The sequence below is a fragment of the Prionailurus bengalensis genome, chromosome D2 (genome assembly GCF_016509475.1).
Source record: "Prionailurus bengalensis isolate Pbe53 chromosome D2, Fcat_Pben_1.1_paternal_pri, whole genome shotgun sequence".
Classification (NCBI taxonomy): domain Eukaryota; kingdom Metazoa; phylum Chordata; class Mammalia; order Carnivora; family Felidae; genus Prionailurus; species Prionailurus bengalensis.
Window position 1 is genome coordinate 76,672,188 of NC_057351.1, and position 21,647 is coordinate 76,693,834.

At 43.6% G+C, this 21,647-nt stretch overlaps 1 protein-coding gene across 2 annotated transcripts in view; it reads left to right on the top strand.

Annotated features, from left to right (window-relative positions):
• WDR11 (WD repeat domain 11) overlaps positions 1 to 20,812 on the top strand; it is a 68,740-nt gene extending 47,928 nt beyond the window's left edge. Inside the window, exons 17-29 of one of the 2 annotated variants that reach the window (XM_043597716.1) lie at positions 2,285 to 2,391; positions 2,803 to 2,917; positions 3,454 to 3,625; positions 11,553 to 11,661; positions 12,546 to 12,608; positions 13,812 to 13,877; positions 14,903 to 15,068; positions 15,721 to 15,816; positions 16,345 to 16,510; positions 16,985 to 17,082; positions 17,502 to 17,647; positions 18,605 to 18,684; positions 19,865 to 20,812. In XM_043597716.1, the coding sequence (XP_043453651.1) occupies positions 2,285 to 2,391; positions 2,803 to 2,917; positions 3,454 to 3,625; positions 11,553 to 11,661; positions 12,546 to 12,608; positions 13,812 to 13,877; positions 14,903 to 15,068; positions 15,721 to 15,816; positions 16,345 to 16,510; positions 16,985 to 17,082; positions 17,502 to 17,647; positions 18,605 to 18,684; positions 19,865 to 20,022 (1,542 nt within the window). In that variant the 3' untranslated portion in view covers positions 20,023 to 20,812. Of the gene's footprint in view, positions 1 to 2,284; positions 2,392 to 2,802; positions 2,918 to 3,453; positions 3,626 to 11,552; positions 11,662 to 12,545; positions 12,609 to 13,811; positions 13,878 to 14,902; positions 15,069 to 15,720; positions 15,817 to 16,344; positions 16,511 to 16,984; positions 17,083 to 17,501; positions 17,648 to 18,604; positions 18,685 to 19,864 lie in introns of those variants that run through there. The other variant, XM_043597717.1, reaches the window with a different exon arrangement.
• Positions 20,813 to 21,647: the final 835 nt, after the last annotated feature.

The window sequence follows — 21,647 nt, forward strand, 5'->3', positions numbered from 1 at the left end:
ATACACGAGGAATTGGCTCATCATTTTTATTCTCTGGAATTTAAATATTTTCTAGGGACTAATATAGAATTTAGGCAGGGTTTTGTTTGCTTGTCTTAATCCAATATTTATTACCTTCCTCCTAAATGTGAAGTATTAAACATTTGCTTTCAGTTGGCCCCAGAACTATAGTGTATATACAGACGGTAAAAAGAAAAGGAAAGTTTGGCATATTTTAAATTCTGGAGTGTCTGTAGTTGATTGCCTTTATTCACAAAACTGGAACAGTGGGAGAGAATGAGTGTCCCTGCTTTGTGGCCAGCCTTACTTCTGATCTTTGGAACATTGCATTTTATATACAGGAACATAACAGTGTCAGCTAATAATAGTCTATTGAGTTTTAATCTTACATTTAGTTCTCTCAGGATTATTTGGAGCCACAAAGCAGCTTTATGCCACATCCTCTGAAAGCACCTTGGTATTCCATATGGCTCGTATCCCACCAACAAACTCTTAGGTAGAAAGATCTGGATTGTTTAATTATATGGTTGTATTAATATCTTCACTTATAATTCAATTTGATTTCTGAGCTTAAATTTTAAACTTTTATGTTTTAATTTTTAGAGTTTAGGAAGTAAAGTTATAAAATGTGAAAGTTTTTAAAACTAAATAGTAAAGGCAAATTCTTTTTTTTTTTTTAAAGTTCTTTGTTTTTGAGAGACAGCATGGGGGAGAGGCAGAGAGAGAGAGAGAGAGAGAGACAGAGAATCCCAAGCAGGCTCTACACTACTAGCATGGAGCCGGATGTGGTGTTCAAATTCATGAACCGTGAGATCACGACCTCAGCTGAAATCAGGAGTTAGACACTTAATCAACTAAGACACCCAGGTGCCCCTAAAGGCAAATTCTTAATTAAAAATTGTTTAATAAGACCTTGCAGTGTTGCTTCATACTATATAGAATTCTGTTTATTTAACATAACTTTCTAAGTTTTTTATTATTGAATTCTTTGAAATACTTTTTTGTTTTTTTTTAAAGTACGCTCCATGCCCAGTATGGAGCCTAATGCAGGGCTTGAACTCACAACCCTGAGATCAAGACCTGAGCTGAGATCAAGAGCTGGATGCCTAACCGACTGATTCACCCAGGCGCCCCTAAAATAATTCATTTTTAATCCAGTCTTTTTCTTTTATTTCTTGACTACCACTAGGATTTATGCAGTATTTGACGTGTGGGCCAGTCTATTAATAGTCAATTTGGCAAACCTTGAGCTTTCTACTTCCTACTATGGATAGCATGAGAACTAAGCATGTGGATTTTTATTTTTATTTTGTTTTATAGCTGTAAAAGCAGATTTAATAAGTGGAGAAATAAATAAGCAATAATATGGTTTAATAGTAGCATGTATTGACTGCTGTGTAGCAGGCATTGTTTTGAGCCCTTTCCTGTAGAAATTCATTAATAGTAACAGGAACTCCTCAAGTTTCATGAGCTTAACCTACTTGATCCGTAATAAATTCAAGAGGCAGGAAGATTAAGTGAATGCGCCCCAAAGCACACAACAGATATGAGTGATAAAGCTCAGATCCAAGCCCAGGCAGCTGACTCCAGAGCCCGGACTCCTAGGGTCTCTGTCACACTGCCTCTGTGCGTCTGTTAGAGCAGTAGGCTCCTTTCTCCCCCGCCTGGGAGTTACTACAATAGTGTTACCTTCTTATATTTGAGTTTCCATGTGTACCTTCTTTGCAAAGCTTTCTGTGAATTCAGATTGTGCAGACGCCTTTAATCTACAGTATCTTTTTACCTTCATTATTCCTGAAGGTATCCGTGAAGCTCTGGGTCCCCTTTCCAGTAGAAAAACTTCACAATCCGTTATGAAACAGCTTTGAGTAGTTTCCTCTGGAATAGATTGGTTTATCCTTTTGCAGTGAATGATAAGTTGGAGACAAGAGGTCTCTAGAAAAGGTTTTCTTCTTTCTCTTTATTTCTTTTAATTTGCTTTCTATGAGGAATTTCTTCCTTAAAAGATATCTTTTCTCTATAAATTTAGTTCGGATAACTTAATGTCTGTCAAATTGAAATCTCCTGTTTCTTCATAGTTGAAATTGATGAACTAGGTGGGTGGCACTTTTAGTGTCCGAAGTCTGTTAGTATTTGATGGCATTCATACTAAAGCAAAACCGTTTATAGTGAAGTTTTAATTAAAATACCTGTATTATTTTATCACATTAGGTAAAAACATTTCTCTGTTTTGATGGCTCTTAAGTAGTGAAAACCATGTGTATTTGTTGCTGTTGTTTTCTAGGGAAGTATGGGTAGTATTACCTGCATCGCTTGGAAAGGTGACACATTAGTTCTTGGAGATATGGATGGAAATTTAAATTTTTGGGACTTGAAAGGCAGAGTATCCAGGTATGATTCAAGAATGCAATATTATTTGATTAAAAAAAAAAGTAGCTTCTTGTTACATTTCCTTTGGAGGCTTGTGACGTGGTAAGTAGGATCATTAAACATGACCCAGTGTCGCTTGCACCCTTGGGTCTCTTGTCACTGAACTTGGGAGGAAGGGCCTTGAGCCAAGCTCTGGGTCATTCATTGGAGACATTCAGTATGCAGGCAGAAGTGCTTGCTGAGACATTATTCGAGTTGTTGTGAAAAGGCAGACCCTTTCCGTCGGATGGGACCCCTGCCCCAGAAAGCACAGTGGTTCTCGTGTCACCAGACCTTGTCAAAAACAGACCTAGAAAGAGTCATTGGACATAGTTTCTGGTGACGAGATCTTACCCTGCTTCATACTGGCATTTTGTTTTTGTGTGTCCTCAGAGGAATACCTACACACCGCAGCTGGGTGAGGAAGATTCGTTTTGCCCCTGGTAAAGGAAACCAAAAACTAATAGCAATGTACAGCGACGGTGCGGAAGTGTGGGACACGAAAGAGGTGGGCTCAGCCCCGGGAGGGGCCCTCCAACCAAGCTGCTGGCCACAGGAGCTGTATTCTTCTCCCTCCTTCTGATGTAGAAATGAAGCCTGTGTAATGGGTTTAGCAAGCTTCTCAAAACCATTTTCTCGCTTTTAATGGTATCACTGTCTTTGGAATCTTTAAAATGCAACCTGCATGTGGAAAGGAGATTGCCAAAGACTGTTCGTTTTTTGTTTTTTTTTTTTTTTTCAACGTTTATTTATTTTTGGGACAGAGAGAGACAGAGCATGAACGGGGGAGGGGCAGAGAGAGAGGGAGACACAGAATCGGAAACAGGCTCCAGGCTCTGAGCCATCAGCCCAGAGCCTGACGCGGGGCTCGAACTCACGGACCGTGAGATCGTGACCTGGCTGAAGTCGGTCGCTCAACCGACTGCGCCACCCAGGCGCCCCGACTGTTCGGTTTTAACTCTCGCTGGTCTTTGCCACAGGCACCGTCTGTGATAAACATCTTCCTTTTCTTTCTGAAAATGACAACCAAATTCACTCTTGTAGGTTCAGATGGTGAGCAGTTTAAGAAGCGGAAGAAACGTGACCTTTCGGATATTGGATGTGGACTGGTGTACTTCAGATAAAGTGATCTTGGCATCAGATGATGGGTGTATCCGAGTCCTGGAGATGTCTATGAAGTCCACATGTTTCAGAATGGATGAACAAGAGCTAACCGGTATGGAACGCCTTTATTTCGTCCAGGCTGCTCTCTTCCAAAGACAGAGCTGCCTGTGTTTCTTTTCGGTCTTGCTTTCTAACCATCTGAGTTTAAGGAAATATATTAACTTCAAGCTTGAGTAAGCGCTGGACTCTGTAACTGCAGATGCCAGTCATTCTCCGCCTCTGGTTTGACAAGTGCCCCTTCTTTGACCCTTTGCAGAGTGCTTTGTCAAAAGATCAAAGATGTTTACATAAAAATGATACACTTAGAATTCAGGAGAACTCATCAGAGGAAGTGAATCTAGTGGTAAGGTGCTGCTGGCTTTTTCCTAATGAGCTTGATATCTTTTGCAAGCATATATCACTGGGGGTGCCTGGCTGGCTTAGTAGGTAGAACATGTGACTCTTAATCTCACAAGTTGGAGCCCATGTTGGGCAGAGAGATGGAGGGAGGGAGGGAGGGGGGGAGGGAGAGAGAGAGAGAGAGAGAGAGAGAAAGAAAGAAAGAAAGAGAAAGAAAAAAAGAAAGGAAGGAGGGAAGGGAGAAAGAAGGAAGGAAGAAAGGAAGGGAGAAAACAAACCATGTTAGAAAAGAAAGGGGCGAGCATGTATCATAGAAAAGGTACTTTGGTAAGGACAGACAGTGTTCTGTCATGAATTTTGATACCTATCTTAAGATAGGTTAAATGGCCAGTCAAAATAAAATTAGATGATTGCTCTATCATACCTATTTTTAGATTGTTTTTATCAGAATGAAGAATATTTTAGTAACTATAACCTCTGTGACTTTGAAAAAAGAATGGGATTGTCGGTTTGAAAGGCAGCTTGTGTCCAATGAAGTACAGCGTTCATCCTTGGAATGTGCTTTTGGAGGGAGACAGACCTTCTGATCCTAATTGGAGCGAAGCAGGAAACTTCCTGCATTAAGTATTCTCCAGGCATCCCTGCGGTGTGCACTCCAGGCTGCTGATCTGTAGAGCATTTCCTAAGAGACTTGTTTGGTCACTTGCTGAGTTTCAGCCTAGAACTGGCAGCTCTGGGAACTGTCTGTACCTCTGGAAGGTCGGTCTTTGGCACATTCAGAGACAGTGTTTTGAAACCTGCCCTTGGACCTTGCGTTCCTGCTTGAGGTGCTCCCAGCGTGCTGCGGATGCTGGCCGGGCTCCCTCGAAGTTCTGTTAGGTGTGCTTTGTTTTTGTCGCTTCCCCACCCCTGCCGGTGGATTCGGTACCGCCGCTTCCTCCTGTGTGACTGTGATGGCCACCTGCTGAAGCCAGGGGTTGAGGACTGCATGCCCGCATCTGTCCTTGAGACGTTTGCCAGCTCCGCAGAGGGGCGACCATCCCCTCCTTCCTTCCGTAACACACCTCAAGTTCTTGCGGAAATCGAGGGAACTTCGAGATGGTTTTCTTTCTAATTGAGTTACTAGTTGTAGGTTAAAGAGGTGCACCAGTATAATCCAAATGTTTGAAAACTTTTCAGTCACAATTAATTTAAAATTCGAGTCTACCAAAGCCAAGGTAGCTCTTTCTTAAATTAAAGTGACTACAGAATCGGAGCCCATCGTTAAATCATTCCTATCCAATCTCTAGTGATGTACCCTCAGCCAGAAAGGGAAAGTCTTTAAAATAGTAATGGGGAAAGGTCAATATTGACCTTTAAACAACATTCGATACACATTAGAGAATCAAAACTGGTGGCAGTGTAAATACGGAGTTAGCAAGAAGAGGTCTCTGTGTTTACCTCCAGATACATGCTGATATGGTCTGGGAAAATTATGTTTAATATATTCTTATTCTGGGGAATTAGAAAGACAGTTTGGGCTTCTTAATATGGGATGAAAAATCATTTTAGGTCATATGCAGTGATATACTTAATAAATTGTCTTTAATTCTCCTTAATAACAAGTGGAGAATATCCTACTGGTTCAGGTTTGTCGGTTTTCTTAGAACAGCTTAGAAAGTCCTCTCCCCTGTCCCCCCGTTTACATTTGTCTCAGCCCTCCCCACCTCAATAAGCGAGAAGGTCTGACAAACACAGAAGACGGGGGGCCCTGTTTTTGAGTTGGAGAATCTTTGCTGCCTTATTCATCAGGGTCATAAAATGGCATTAAAAAAAAAATCGTAAGACTTTTTTTTAGCGGCGTCAAGAAGGAATCCAAGAGTGTGGGACTTGTTTAATGACATTCCAGTTGGATGCAGTTTCCACACACCCTGAAAGGCGTCGGTGTGGTGTTAGAGACCGCAGTCCGGTTCCTCCCGGCTGCTCGGGCCACTGCTGGACGACACGCTTTTCCCCGAGGGAGCACACATAGAAGGAGGCTTTCTGCAGTCAGATTTATGCCCAAACCCTGCCTCTTCGTCTGCCTCTGCTTTCCAGTCATTTCCAGTGGTTTTCTTTTGGGGTATTTGGAAATGTGTCATGACTTGCGGGGGCAGGGGGGAGGTCTGGGGTTACCGAACAGCATGCAGTGCATGGAACAGTCTGGACGATGAAGAATGGTCCCGCCCAGAATGTCAGTAGTGTTTTTTGTGTCCCTTCTTCCCCCCCTCATTGCGTCATAGTGAAAAAGTCACCAGGGCAGGGTCCTCTCCTTCCCAGACCGCCTGCGCGCCTTGCCATTTGCCACCTCCGCTTGGCGGGGGAGCGATCTTCCTCCTGCTTTTCTTCTCAGCTCTTCAGTGTTTTCTGCACCGCTGTCACACAGGCAGCCAAGAGTCTGGGCGTGCTTCTGTTTGACACCCCGATAGCTGTAGCCCAGACCAAGCAGAACGTGTGAGGGCGGAGCCGCCTTTTCATTCTACGCTGTCATTTCTAGACGTGAACGAGCTCTTGTAGCTGACTTTCTCCAGCTGCGAGATGGTCACCTGTTGTGTTCTCATGGCTGATCTTTGCCCTTGAGAAGAAAGGTAGGAGGGAGTGGAGTTCACTTACAATTTGTTCACCCCCATTGGGATGCCATCAGCAATGTTTCGTTTCGGAGAAATGACACACTTGTTTTTAAAAACCAGATGTTTCCCTCCGTTTGCCCTGGCTTGGTAAAGGTTGTCTTGCTCACGTTACGTAAAAACTGTGGAGTGCTGCTTTTTAAGAATATTCTCTTGTGTCTTTTCATTGTCCATTGATTAAGAAACTACCACTATCGCTTCTCGGCCTTTTGGCTAAGATCAAGTGAAGAAACTACCACTTAACCTGGAAACTTCCTCTGTTTCCAAGCTTCATTTGTACCGTTAAGTCTTTGTGTCCTCACATGGACTATTTCCAAACATTTTGTAACCTAATGCCAGCAGCCACTACCATCTGAAAGTGACAGGGGCCGACTTGAGAGCTGGAGGATTACGTGGGTGTCTAGTAAGGATGAGTAGAGACAGTGTGCTAATAAGTAAACCCACGCTCGTCTCTTCCGGTGCTGGTTTTAATGGTTCTGTAGGTATGTAGGTGAGTCTCACTCTTACCAGGTACATTCCTCCCTTAATAACCTGGGTGTACAAGATAAATTTTACCGAATGGAAAAATTTTAAAAACTTCATAGCAACAGAAACTATCAGCAAAGCAAAATGCAAATTACAACCTGGGAGAAGGTATTTCTAGAAGTTATTTCCAAGTCCTTAATAGACTATCCACAGAGAAGAAAAAATATATATACCAATGGCCCTTAAATATATGAAAAGATGCTCAACTTTATTCCTAATAAGAAACATACAAATTAAAATTACACTAAGAATCTGCTTCTCAACTGTCAGATCAATAAAAATTGAGAGCTTGAAAACATGCTCTTGCAGATCTGAGGAAACCAGGAACTCGTGCAGTATTCACGGAGCACTCCCTGGAGGAGGGGATTGGGCAGTAGTTCACAAAAGTGCACGTATATTTACCTTTTTACTCAGCAGTTCCACTACTAATGATTTACCTGGACGTGTCCATCCATACCTGTGACCATAGCAAAATTCTGGAGAGAATAAATTTGGGAATATGTGCACAATGGGATAGTCTAGCAGTAAACTAGAATGAGGGCTGTCTCTGTGAACGGATGTGGAGTGATAGGGGATGGGTAGGTGAACAATGCCAGGGTAAAGGTGTGTGCGGTCTGCTTCTGCACTTGCTTATTTTACAGAAACAACAGCAACGCAGAATGATCCAAGATCTAAAGAACATGATTAGTAAAAGCAGTAATAGGAGGTAGATGGAAAGATGGAGAGAATCAGGATGGGTGAGACTTCAGTGAATATACTAATATTATATAGTTTCAATTTCGGAATCACGTAAATGTTGTGCGTACTCAGAAAATACAAGTGACCCTTGAACAGCATGGGGCTTAGGGCTGTCGGCCCCTCATGCAGTTGAAAATCCAAGTATAATTTTTCACTCCCCAGAAACTTTCCTGATAGCCTGCTGTTGCCAGAATCCTTACCAATGACCTAAATAGTCGATTAACACATGCTTTGTATGTTATATGTATTATATGTGTATTCTTATAATAAAGTAAGCTAAAGAAAGGAAATTAATGTTATTAAGAAAATCATAGGAGATTTTCGTGAAATCATAATTTTGTCAACTCATGAGAGGAAATACATTTGCAGTATGGTGCTGTATTTATTGAAAAAAATTCACCTGTAAGTGGACCCGTGTGGTTCAAACCCATGCTGTTCAGAGGTCAACCACAAAATGAAAACAAGGGTGAAAGAAAAAGCAAACTCTAGAATTGAACACAAACCATTCAACCAAACCATATGACAAATTGGTAAGAATAGTTCAAATAACTGAAAGCCAGAACTCTCCCGGTGCACCTTAGTGGTTCATACTGGGGACAAAGAGCCGCAAAGGAATTTGCCCTGGGTGGTGGCACCAGTCCACTCGTTGACAGTGGCACTAGTCATTCTGAAACTGTTTTGTGCATATTATCAGCTGGAACAGGCCAGTAAATGCAATTTAGGGGAACCAGGGTTCCTATTGAGGGAAAAGGGAGATACACGGAATGGGGGGTGCGGAGGAAGAACCCTCCAGGAGTGGATCTGCATTGGAGATACCAGTATAAATTCGTGACTTTTTTCTTTTTTTAATGTGATTTCCTTAATTTTAATGTTATTTCCTTATTTCCTCATATCCTGGTTCTGTATACTGATCTCACACCTAGAAGCAATGACATTTAGATGGCAGTGAGCGTTCCTGGCACCCAGATTTGGTTTATAAATTCCATTTCCCAACTAAAAAGAACCAGGGCTCCTTGGACAGTTTATTCCAGGACAGAGGCAAGAAAGTTACAAGATGAGTCTGGGACATTGTGTGTTGCCAGAAACTAAGGAAGGAATTGAAAGACTAATGAGAACCTGTCATAAAGATATAAAAACTAGCATTTAGGGGCTTCCACTACCAAATGTGGGGCTGTCTGAACATTGCAAAGAATAACAGCTGTATTGTTTTGTTTTTTTTTAATCCGTTATTTCCTAGTAATATTCAAAGAGAAAGAGGAACGGGTGTGGGCAAGAAGAGAAGGCTTCTATTTGTAGAAGAATGCTGGTTGGTAAATGTAAACAGAATGATGGAACTAGAAAGTCACCAATTCCCCTTCCTAATGTATAGTTGGTTCAAGCCAGGGTCATCAGTGGGTGTCAGACCACTGGGTGGAAGAGAATGGGAAATTCGGTCTCACAGTATCTCCCCATGCTGCACCCCACCCGCCATGTTACCTACTAATTGTAAAGAGGAAACCGTGCCTTGACTACGACAGAGCCCATGAGTTCCCCTTAACTAGATGATCAGATTCATTGTTAACAGGAGGCCAGCCAACATGCTCCCTCCAATGGAATGTGGTGGGAAGTATACAACATCCCTTGTATCCCGTTCTTGCCGAAAATGTTTGACCAGAGTTTGAGGCTCAGAAAACACACAAATCACAATGGAGACCAGTTCCTAAGACAATGAATGGGCCAGGACTTTTCCAAAATGAAAACATTGTGTAAGACCAAAAACAAAAAGGTGAGAAGACTGTTCTAGATTAGGGGAGACTCAGGAGACATGAGAAGCCAGTGCAGGCAGGAGCCTTGGATGGATGCTGGGCTTCTGACAAGGAATATACCTGTCAGGATAAGGAAGTAACAGAGGTCCTCTGAATATGGACTGCAGTTTAAGTGATTTTAATGAGTCAATATTAAAACTCTTGGGTTTGAAAAAAAGTAGTATTACAAATATTTCTGACCAGAGGCTCCTGGGTGGCTCAGTTGGTTAAGTGTCCGACTCTTGACTTCGGCTCAGGTCGTGATCTCACAGTTGTGAATCTGAGCCCCGCGTGGGGCTCTACGCAAACAGCATTGGAGCCTGCTTGGGATTCTGTCTCCCTCTCCCGTTTGCTCTTTATCTCTCTCTCAAAATAAATAAAAATAAACTTAAAAAAATTTTTATAAAGAAATATTTCTGACCATGTTCTGACTTTGAAAAGTCCACACAAGGTATTTTATCTCTGATTTAATTCTTAGCTAACAACATAGAATGAAGTTTTCTAAAGCAGTACTAGTAGAAATGTAATGTGAGCCACATATGTTAGTTTACATTTTCTGGTACCCACTTTAACGAAAGTAAAAAGAAACAGATAAAATTAATTTTAATAAAAATTTTATTTAACCTAGCATATCCAAAATTTTTTCAGCATATAGTCAGTATTAAAAATTACTGATGAGGGGCGCCTGGGTGGCTCGGTCAGTTAAGCGTCCGACCTCGGCTCAAGTCATGATCTCACGGTCCGTGAGTTCTAGCCCCGTGTCGGGCTCTGTGCTGACCGCTCAGAGCCTGGAACCTGCTTCCGATTCTGTGTCTCCCTCTCTCTCTGCCCCTCCCCTGTTCATGCTCTGTCTCTCTCTGTCTCAAAAATAAATAAATGTTAAAAAAAAAAATTTAAAAATTACCGATGAGATATTTCACATTTTTGAGTGCTCAGTTTTCAAAATCCAGTATGTATTTTACATTAGAACTTATCTTAATTCAGAGGACAAATTTTCAGCAGAAATACTTAAGCTGTTTTTAGATTCTATAAAATTTACAACTGAAAAAGTGGCCACGAAGCTATTCATCTTCTTCCTAATAGATTTAAAAGTTATCCGATGACCAAATCAAGTATTAGTTTTTAAATTTAAGTTAGTTGAAATTAATTAAGGTTAATTCATTAAAGTTGAAATGAAGTCCCGAAGAACTGTATTCGCTCGAGTGTCCGACCCAGCAGGCTGTGTAAGTTAGCTGCCGCACAGCTGCGTAGACACCGGGCCCTGGGGCTTCTGCTTCTTTAGGCTAGAACGTGCTGAACAACAGGCAAATCTCTGTTGTGTCCTAAGTAAGCCAGCTGTTGCCCGTAGGGGATGCTAGGGCCCGTGGTCTAGGAAGATAATCCTTCTGTTCAAGGGCTGCCCTTAGAAGTCAGACCTGAAAATGCCTTTGATCAGAGGTGGCTTTTAGTGACAGGCTCAAGGTTGATGGGCCATGTTGTCTAATAGTCTCAGAAGAGCAAAGATGGCAAATGGTATCAGATGACACAGGTAAGTACTGTTTTTAGTATTTCAAAATAATGAGGTTTCTTAATGTCGGTTGAGTTTTGTTACATTGAATCTTTTATTCACTTAAGATCAGTGTTTTCATACCATACAAGGACAGTTACATTTTAAAAAGGGGAAAAAGAGATATTAATCATTTGAATGAAGAGAATCTCCCCACTCCTAGCCTGCTTGTCTTTAAGCAGTGATTACACTGAGTACCCTCTCTCAGCTGCCACCACATTTCTACTTTGTTCTCTGTTGACTTCTCTGTAAACTGCTGTAGCTGAAGCTTTGTAGCAGAACTACAAAATTTTGAAAGAAATTTTATTATTTTATTTATTATTATTTATTTTTAATTTTTTTTTCTTTTTTTTTTTTTTTTTTTTTTTTTTTTTTTTTTTTTTTTTTTTTTTTTTTGTCTAGAGCCTGTGTGGTGCCCCTATCTCCTTATTCCAAGGGCCTCTCTTGCCTTGAAAGCTTTCTTATTACACCAGCCGTGGAACGGACAATATTCTCTGGACATTTCTCATGTGTAAGTTTTTACCACTTGCTGTTTTCCTTTCTTAATTTCCTTGGGGTTGAAGGGCACCCTGAAAATCAGTACAGCGGGAGCCTGTAAAGACAAGCTGAGGCAGACACATTGGAACAATCCCTGATGTGCCTCTCGTCCCCACCCTCCGGGAGCGTGGGGGGGGTGGGGGGGGGGCTGGGTACACGAGCAGCTCTCTGGTTGTGGTCCAAATGTGGAGTGTGGGATGTATGATGAGTGTGAAGATGGCCAATTAGGCCAAGAGGAATTTGAAGCCAGGCTTCAAATCCACTTTAAAAGCAGCAAGAATGGGCTTACTGCAGAGGTATTGTATGTTTTATGAATGTCCCCGCCTGCCTCACTCCAAAAACATACGGTAACTAGTAGTATGGTTATTAGTTAAATCTGCGAGTGTTATTGGACTTCTGTCATGTCAAGTGCACAGGTAGGCAGGGGTTAGGGGAATAAAAAAAAAAAAAAAATAATGTGATGGGTATCTATTCTCCAAGAAGTATCTCCTTGCAGAAGTGAATGTCCATTTTGCAGAGCAGAAAGAACAAATTCCTTTAGTCATTGCTAGGTTCCTTATTAACATGAATCTAAAATGATTGTTTTTAGAGCCAACTGATAAATTTTCTGGTTTCTTGAAAGCCAATGAGACTTTCTTTACTCATTTTTGTTTGTTTGTTCTGTTTTAACTAAAACTAAAAGCAGTCACGAAAGGTGGCTGATAGGTTCTTGAGTAGTTGCTGTTTGGTCTGAAACCAGCTTTTTAAATCATCTACTGCAAAGGGTATTTATTGGCACAACTTTTTTTCTGGTGAAGAAATACATGGTTGTATTACATGTGTAACAGCATGAGCTGACTCACAATCTTTTCTGTACAGTGATTATCCAGAAAATGAAGAAATAAAGAATCTCCTTCAAGAACAGCTGAATTCATTGTCAAAGTAAGCACTCCGGCTACGTTTTATGAAAAGATAAGACTAGGAGAAGGAAAATAGTATAATTTAGGCTTTTTGAAGTTAAAGTAAGTTGTGTTTAGAAAATAGTAGCCCCAAGGCGAGACCATTCTGTTCACAGAGGTTTATCTCCCTTGAGGATCTTTGTTTTGCAGAAACATAGTTAGTCAATAGTTACAGGGACAACATCTACCTTCGCCAAGTCTATAAGCATCAGGTTGCTGTGGTCTCAGGTCAGGGCAGGGTGGAGGCTGCGGCTTGAGCACCTCTGTGGCTCCGCCCACCTCCACCTGCAGTGCCCTGCGAAGCCTCGTGCTAGAGGCCACGCACAGGGTGGTTCTTGTGTGGCAGCTGCCTTTTCTAAAATAAGTTCTCTGTGTCCAGTGCTGCGCGTGTACAACTCTGAGAAACTAATGTGCTCCCTGGAGGGAGGGCATTTAGAAGTACCCTCTAATTGGCATTGGGAATAACATTGCAAAAGAAGTGGAAAAGTATGGGTCCGCCAGGAGTTCTTGGTAAAACATGATACATTTTTGCAATCTTAGAATCTATCACATGTAATAAATTTACCATGTTTTATTGACGCCAGATTCAAAGTAATTACTGTTTTCTGCATCCAAAAGTTAACATTTGTGTTTCAGTGGAAAAGAAAAGATTTAAAGAACCTCTTTTCCTCCCCTGATTTATGAATATTCTATATATGGCTATTTTAGAAAAACCAACTTACAAAAACCTGGCTTTTTTTCCTTATGTATTTTTTGGGAACAGTTTCTGAATGTATCTTTCCTAAAGTGTATACTGTTTCTGATGATTAGCAAACCATTTTATCAACAGTGACCTCGTTCCTATTGTTAGACATCTGTTCTTGTTTTCAAAACCATGAGTTGACCTGTTGCCAGGGTGTAAGCCAGAGTCAGAGATCACGCCCTTGTGGTTGACAGGTTCTAGTTCTCTAAGCCCAGACACACTCTGTGCCTTCTAAAGCATCTGTAACTTCAGTGTCCTGGCAAAGCAACTTCCTTCTAGGCATACTACCTAGTTCAAAAAGAACAAAAAATTTAAGGAATAACAAAACTTTAAGTAGATTAACAGTACTGAGTGTATTTCCCCTTTCAATAGTATAGTGATTTATCTCCTTTATTGTTTGATTCAAAAATTTTACCTTGCCTTTGTCTGGATTTTTGTTTGCAGTGACATAAAGAAACTCTTGCTCGATCCGGAATTCACTCTATTGCAGAGATGCCTGCTTGTTTCAAGGTAACACTGAAACGCTCTGTGTAAGAGACAAGAGTATTTCAGATGAACTCATTTCTCTTATTAAGGGTTTTTGTTTCAGACCAAACCTTTTCAGACTATAAAACGGCATATCAGTTCATCCTTTAGATTTGATTTACAATTAACTTTGAAACAAGTAATACAAATAGGAAAAACAATTACATTTTTAACATGAGATCTAGGCCTTCTCTACTGAAAAGATCGCCTCCTATGGACAGCTTTTTAAAATACATGTTTTAGGGGTGCCTGGGTGGCTCGCTCGGTTAAGCGTCCGGCTTTGGCTCAGGTCATGATCTTGTGGTTCACGAGTTCGAGCCCTGTGTCCGGCTCTGTGCTGACAGCTCGGAGCCTGGAGCCTGCTTCGGATTCTGTGTCTCCCTCTCTCTCTGCCCCTCCCCTGTTCGCGTGCTGTCTCTCTTTCTCAAAAATAAATAAAAAACATGAAAAAATTTTTTAAAAATACATGTTTTAAAGTATCAGGCACAAAGGGTATGTCCTCAAATACGCTGATAAATTGTATTTAGAAGCAGTAACCTGTAACTTCCTTACTGTACCAGAGTTGTCACTTGCACAAAAATACCCTTCCGTCCATTCCCCAGAGAATAAATTGCAACTATTTCCATACCTTATTTAGCCAGTTTTCCCAGAGGAATTTCTTTAATTTCTTTAATGTGAAGCTCTGGTCCAGATTAAAACGTGTGCTAATGGCAAACTGGGTGAACCATTGCCCAGGCTTCGGAACCATGGCGCCGATCTTCCCGCGGCACAGCGGGAGGTTGGGGCACGGAGGGGCCGTGTGCGCAGGCACCTTCATTGTGGGAGGCCCAGTGACGGGGCTGGACACGGCGCCGCTCCCTCTTTCTCCCCGCCCGGCCCAGGCCGGTGTCCCAGATGGTTTTCCACCTGACGGCGCCAGGCTCCTGGCTCCTCAGGCTACTGGGGGAGCCCCTGGCCACACCCACGTCTGCCATGTGGGCTCAGCGCGGCTTCGGTGTCCCCCTTCTCAGGCTGTATGGCGACGAGTCGGAGCTGCACTTCTGGACCGTCGCCGCACACTACCTGCACAGCTCGTCCCTGCGCAGCCCAGCCGTTGGAGAGGCCTCCCCTCGGGACAAAGTGAACAACCCGCTGGATATATGTTATGACATACTCTGTGAAAATGCCTATTTCCAGGTATTCTGTTTCGTGTGTTAAACTGTGACGCTCTCATCTTGATCACTTAGGTCTTTGCGAGTATCTTGAACTCGAGAAACGTGCCAGCTAAGTTGAAATCGTGTAACAGAAATGCGTCCGTTGGCACCCCTGCCTAAAAAAGGCCTGACTCCGGCTTGGAAAAGCTCATAAATGCTTACTGAGTCTTTAAATACGCATTAGAATTTTATTATTAAGCCTTTGTTTTCTTAAAATTGTTCACTTAGAAGACTCTTTTTAATTTCTCTCATTTTATTTTCTATAAATAACAAATATTTCTTTCGCTTGACTTGAATTTGCCGTGTTGTGTATAAAAAGGTGGTTTCATGCTTTCACTGCAGTAGAGTACTTTGGTACTCAGTACTTCAGTACTCAGTACTTCAGAGGGCTTTCACCCAGCTCCACCCGACGCCCGGTTTCTGTAAATGGGCAAACTTGCACACAAATGAGAATTCATGTCAACAATTTTCCTAATCAAATTCTTATTAAATGGTTGGATTTCTATGAAGTTGATTATCTAATAACGTCAGAAGTCAAAATAGGGTTTATAAAATGATTTTTTTAAGTATGGTAAAATTTAATTCAAGTCTTATAATCCAGGCTCAATTTTCTTTCTTTTTTTTTTCTACTCTAGAAATTTCAGCTGGAAAGGGTTAATCTCCAGGAAGTAAAGCGGTCAACTTATGATCATACAAGGAAATGTACAGACCAGCTACTTCTCTTGGGTCAGGTACGTCAACTTTTATAACTCGTTCGTGTTTCAAGGAGCTGCTCTTTGATTAGTATTTCAGAGTATTACGTTAGATCACACGCACACACACAAATGGGTAGATAGATCAGAGTATTTCTCTGAAAGTATACATGTAAATTTAGGCTGTCTTTCAAAATAAGACCAACAAAACCTGTGAGAAAGCAAAAATCTGTAGTTGACCAGCTTGGAATGTTGACTTCTATAAATGTCCGATGAGACCTAACTGTTTGGGTGTGGTCTGGTTTTGTGTCTCAGAATTGACAGATGCAAAGCTAAAGTAAGCAGTTTCTTGAGCGTTTGCATCAGCCAGACTGTGATTTTGCCTTTATTTCAAAGAAGCAGTGGGAGACTTTGTTGTTTTTGTGCATAAACACAGCATTGACCAGCCAGTTTTGAAAATAAAAGTCTTCTTTAAGCTGTAAACTTTAGTGTTCCAGATTATAAATTCGGTAAGATGATGTTGGAAGAAAACAGTCTCATAGTTACAAGAACGGTTTCTCTCATTAGACAGACAGAGCTGTGCAGTTGCTATTGGAGACAAGTGCGGATAACCAGCACTATTACTGTGACTCACTGAAAGCCTGTTTGGTCACAACTGTCACCTCGTCAGGCCCCTCCCAGAGCACCATTAAGCTGGTGGCGACCAACATGATTGCCAACGGCAAGTTGGCAGGTAAGGCACACCGTGGGGGTGTGGTGCTCAGTTCCCGAAAATCCAGCCTGTTCCCAGTAGAGCATTGGATTCTGAAGGCAGTTCTTGCTTTTTGATATATGCTGGAGAAAAATAGGCAGTGATTGCTAGCTCTTTATACGATGACCGTGTCTCATAATCATCTGAACCGGAACTCGTCTTAGGTGGGAAAGGGGCACCGCTAACGCTTCCCGGGACAGCGGTCCGGCCGCCACAGGGGAGGCGAGGGCAGGAGCCCCGCGCTCTCCCCGTTTGCTTCCTGCACTGTGTTGGCGCTGGCCGCCCCCCCATCCTCGCGTGGTAACGTTGTAAAACTCTCCGTTAGCATTTTGCATTGAAATGTGAGTGAAGAACGTCTGCAGTGGTATAAAATGCGTGAGACCAGATGAGGTCCAGTGGTGGCTTGTCGGGGACGGGCCACCGGCTCACCGGGGCGGCTGCCGTTCTGTCTTCCAGAGGGTGTGCAGCTGCTCTGCCTGATCGACAAGGCCGCGGACGCCTGCCGCTACCTGCAGACATACGGCGAGTGGAACCGGGCCGCCTGGCTTGCAAAAGTAGGTCACCCCAGGAGGTGCATTGAGCGTTTGGGATAGAAAGTTCGGCCTTGTCATTTAGAAGCGGTTTTTGGCTGCAGAGCTGCTGTGCGAATGTTTTCTTGCAACTCCCGTGCTCCTATTTAGGAGTATGAATTCCGTGGCTTCTTAATGAAAAATGGATCGCTGTGGTAGCAGTTAAGTGAAAGCAGCTGGCCCCTTTCCCCGCCGGGGTGCGAGCCCAGCCCCGGCCCCGGGGCCTTGCCGGGCCCTCCGCTCCTCAGGCTGGGCTTCCCACCGCTGTCGATGGTGAGCGGCAGCGTGCTGGCAGAGCCGGGCCTCGAGTTTGCTTCCTAGGAACAGATCCCCTTTTGATCACGTGACAGTTTTCTCTACGTAGCGCAGGATGTCTTTGTTTTTCACGTGGGCCTCTTTCTCAGGTCCGTTTAAATTCCGAAGAGTGTGCCGATGTTTTAAAGAGGTGGGTGGACCACCTTTGCTCTCCACGAGTCAACCAGAAGTCAAAGGCCCTCCTGGTCCTCCTCTCCCTGGGCTGCTTCTACAGCGTGGCCGAGACCCTTCACAGGTACACCCAGAGTGCTTTGTGGCAAGTCGGGGTGACTGATAGCTTCGTGCTCTTTTGAGGCTCTGCGGTGTGGGTGGAGCACTCGCCGTGCGGGGTGAAAGGAGAAGCTTACGGGTTAGGTTTATGAACCCCTGCAGGAATGGAACAGTCCATGCTTACCCGTCTTCACTGGGCCTGGGAGCTCTGGGCTCCCGCCAGCATAGTAGCCAGACCTAACAGGTACCATGTATTTAAAAACAATATAAAAGGGGCGCCTGGGTGGCTCAGTCCGTTAAGCGTCCAACTCCTGATTTCAGCTCAGGTCATGATCTCACGATTCGTGGGTTCGAGTCCCAAGTCGGGCTTTGTGCTGACAGAGCGGAGCCTTCTTGGGATTCAGTCTCTCCTTTCTCTCTGCCGCCACCCACTCATGCATGCGCTTTCTCTCTCAAAATAAATAAATAAACAGAAAAAAAAAAAGTAAAACAATATAAAAGAAGTCTTCAGAGAATTCAGCTTTGAATAGTGTAACTAAAATGAAGGCCAGAGAGCAGCAGGAAGGGTGTCAGCGTTGTGGGTGGGAGATGTCCCAAAATAATATCCGAAAATAATATGTATCCCTTCCAGGACATTTAAAATTAAGGGAGGCTGAGGCAAATATGGCCAAAAATTCCTTGTTAAATCTGGTCAGTGGATATGTGGATGCTTGTCTTATCTCTGTAGATTCGTGTGTATTTCAACTATTTCACAGTTTTTGTAAATGTTAATTAAAAAGAGCCTGGGGGTGGGGACACGAGTATTGTCCCCTGCTTTCCTCTATGAGCCAGAGATTGGAAGGTGCTAGTATAACCTACTGGCACTTAGGTTTCCAGGGAGAACGGGCACAACAAGTCTTTGTACGGAAATACACCCTTGGGTAGGTCTGCCCCCAACTGCCGTAAATCCCAAAGCTTGAACTCACTTTGTTCTCTTGAGCAGCATGAGATACTTCGATAGAGCTGCCCTGTTTGTGGAAGCCTGTCTCAAGTATGGTGTGATCCAAGTCACCGAGGACACGGATATCCTTCACTGGGTGGATTATGCTGAGGGGAGGCAAGTGGCTGAGTGGGCTTCTCGAAGGTCCGTACTCAGATCCACCGAAGTCAGGAAGGAGGGAGGATGGGAGGGAAGGGTCAGGAAGAAGGTGGTTGCGTCGCTGGCATCAGCTGTCAGATGGACGGGGAGGCAGGAAGGACTGGAAAGGGACAGGACTCCACATTCTGTGAAGGCTTGTTTGAACTTAAAGGAAATACTTGAGGACAGGTCCAGGAGCCGTGGTGCTACTTTAAAGTAGTGCTGTTGAAAAGAGTGCACTCCGTGGAATAAAACGTGTATATTTACCTGGGAATATATATTCTGGAATAGGTAAAAAAGATATTGTTACCCAAAGCGACAGTCTAATGGGAAACCATGATGGCACTTCAGAGATGTGCGTCATGCAGGCAAGTCACGGTGGCCCACGTATTAGCAGGAACTTTTACTTCTGACCTCACATGAGTCACTTGTTTTTCTTTGAAGAGATTGGGCTTGAGCTCGTGTTGGCTGAGCCCTGCTTGCTCTCATCACACCTCCTCTTGAGTTACTACATTGTGGCCTCATTTCTGCCAGATACTTGGTCTTCTGTGTATATATATGTATATGTTTTTTTTTTTTACAGACAATGAAACTGAACTTGAACTTATTCACTATCCTATCTCCAGGCACTGGTGAACTTGGCTCTAGTTGGAAGGGGCCATTTGGAATGTCAGAGCGCAATGAAACAGGGCTGTCTGAACGCCCCCCCTCCTCCCGCCCACCCCCCGCCCCAGGTAGCCAGAGCTCCTGCCTCAGGGCGGGCTTTATCATCAGAACCTCTCTCCTAAGCTGGATCTGCCCCCAAACCACCCACCTCTGGGCCTTTCGGATGCCACAGGGTGTACACTTACATCTTACCTTTCTTCTTCTAGTCTTTGGCTGCGTTAGGCTTTGAGGGAGTCTAGGAGGATTTAGTTGGATCTTCCTTAGAAGGATCTTCCTTAGAAGCTTTGTACTCAGACTTTGCCTCCCCCAAGCAGGTGTCTGCACTTGCGCCCTCCTGAGGGCACCCTCGTCCCTTCTGAGCAGCCCCCCACGGAGCTGGTCTTTCTTTCCTGCCCATGGGAGCTTGGTGGAATATAATCACAGCCTTTTCTGCCCTTCTTTTCCTTAACTGTGGTTTACAGAAACTCATCTCTGCTATATATGCAGATTATGCCCGAAGTTTGAAGAACCTCGGTTTCAAACAGGGAGCGGTTCTTTTTGCTTCAAAAGCTGGAGCAGCTGGCAGCGATTTACTGAAGGAGCTGGAATCCCCCAAGCTAGAACGGACTGAAGAGTGACAAGTCCATCTGTGCTGGGGAACCTGACCTCGTAAGCAGGGCGGGGCAGGAGGTTGGTCTGGCCGTGCTCACGGTCACGATCCAGACTGCGGAGGACCCCGTCCCTGCCAGGGTCCCCGGGAGCTGCTCACGTGCACAGCAGCAAATGAGCATGTGTGTTGTTAGGGGCCACTTCCACGTCCCGTGTTGATCTCAGAAAAAGATGCGAACGCTTCAGATTTTGAAAGGGTATATAACATTTTATACTTTTGGAGACAGCCTTAAGAGTCCCTGGAAATACTTTTAATTTTTTTTTAAACTTAAAATTCAAGTGACTGAATTGCTTTTCTCATTGACTAAATGTAAAGATGTTTGGAAAATCTAATAGAGAAGTTTGTGAGACTTAATTCTCAGATATGTGCTGTGCCTGTGTTTATACACAGTCATTCAAGGGACAGAGCGGAAATATTTAAACAGTAAAGATGACTTTACCAAAGCATTCCTTGTTTCTTACCTTGAGAACATAGAACGGTTGATTCTCTGCTTTAGGCAGTTGCTAAACTTTGTAATTTTAGGCTAATAGGCTCACAGGGAAATTTTAAGCTTTATGTTTTATTCTAGGATGTGGAATCTTGGGTATTTTGAATTTTAACTCCTTCTCTGATGCATGACGCTAACCTCCTTTTTGAAGTATCTGTGCTTGAATTTTCTGTCTTTGTGTTTGTCCAATAACTGACATACGTGAGATGTGACAATTATAAATTATTGCTGTCTGTGACTTACAGAAATGATAAATAAAAAAGAGATTGCAGCCAGGCGTTTGTGTTGCCCGAGCTGCGGTGCACGAGGCCAGGGGCTGTGCTGGGTTCTCAGGAGTCAGTCCAGGTGCTTACCCTGCAGAGTCCAGGCTGCGGCCGAGTCCAGAGAAACTGGAGTAGGAAATCTGGGAGTGTGGTGCAGGGTTGGACCAAGCCCTTGCCCCCTGGGCAGATCTGCTCTGATTTCCAGAGGGAGCAGGGCTCGGCGTGCAGCTCTCGGTGAGGTGAGGAGAGGGGGTGGCATTCCTGTCATCCCTCCTGGATGTCCACATATGGTTTTTAGATAGAATCATGGCCTCTGCCCTTAGAGGTCAATCTGAGCCCCTCCGACAAGGAACTGGAATCCATGGGGAGGACGGGCCTGTCAAAAGGAATGCTTGTTCCGAGACTGGCAGTTTGGCTGAAGGTTCTAGAGGAAATACAGGATCCATCCATTTGTCCTGTAGGCAGGTTACATCTGAATACCTAAAGGCCATGGGCAAACACCACTCTCTGTATATTATTAGTTAAATGATTGCCCCCATATATTGTGTTTATTCGGCCATCAGCTAGCTAAAGGGAAAAAGAATGCTGGCCTTACTAAGCCAAGAGGAAAAATAAGAAATCATACTCCAGAGTGGGGCATTTTGAAAATTAAATATGCTTTGGATTCGAGGCCAGTGACTAAGTAATGGGGCGCTGCCGGCCTGTGGGGATGGAGGAGAGGACGGCCAGGCACAGCAGCGCGGGGAGAACCCGTTAATCAGGGACGGCCGAGGGCCCGAGGTCTGTCACAGTCCAGCTGGGTACAATGGCAGTCGTTACTCCTCACAAGACGGAGACCAGGTC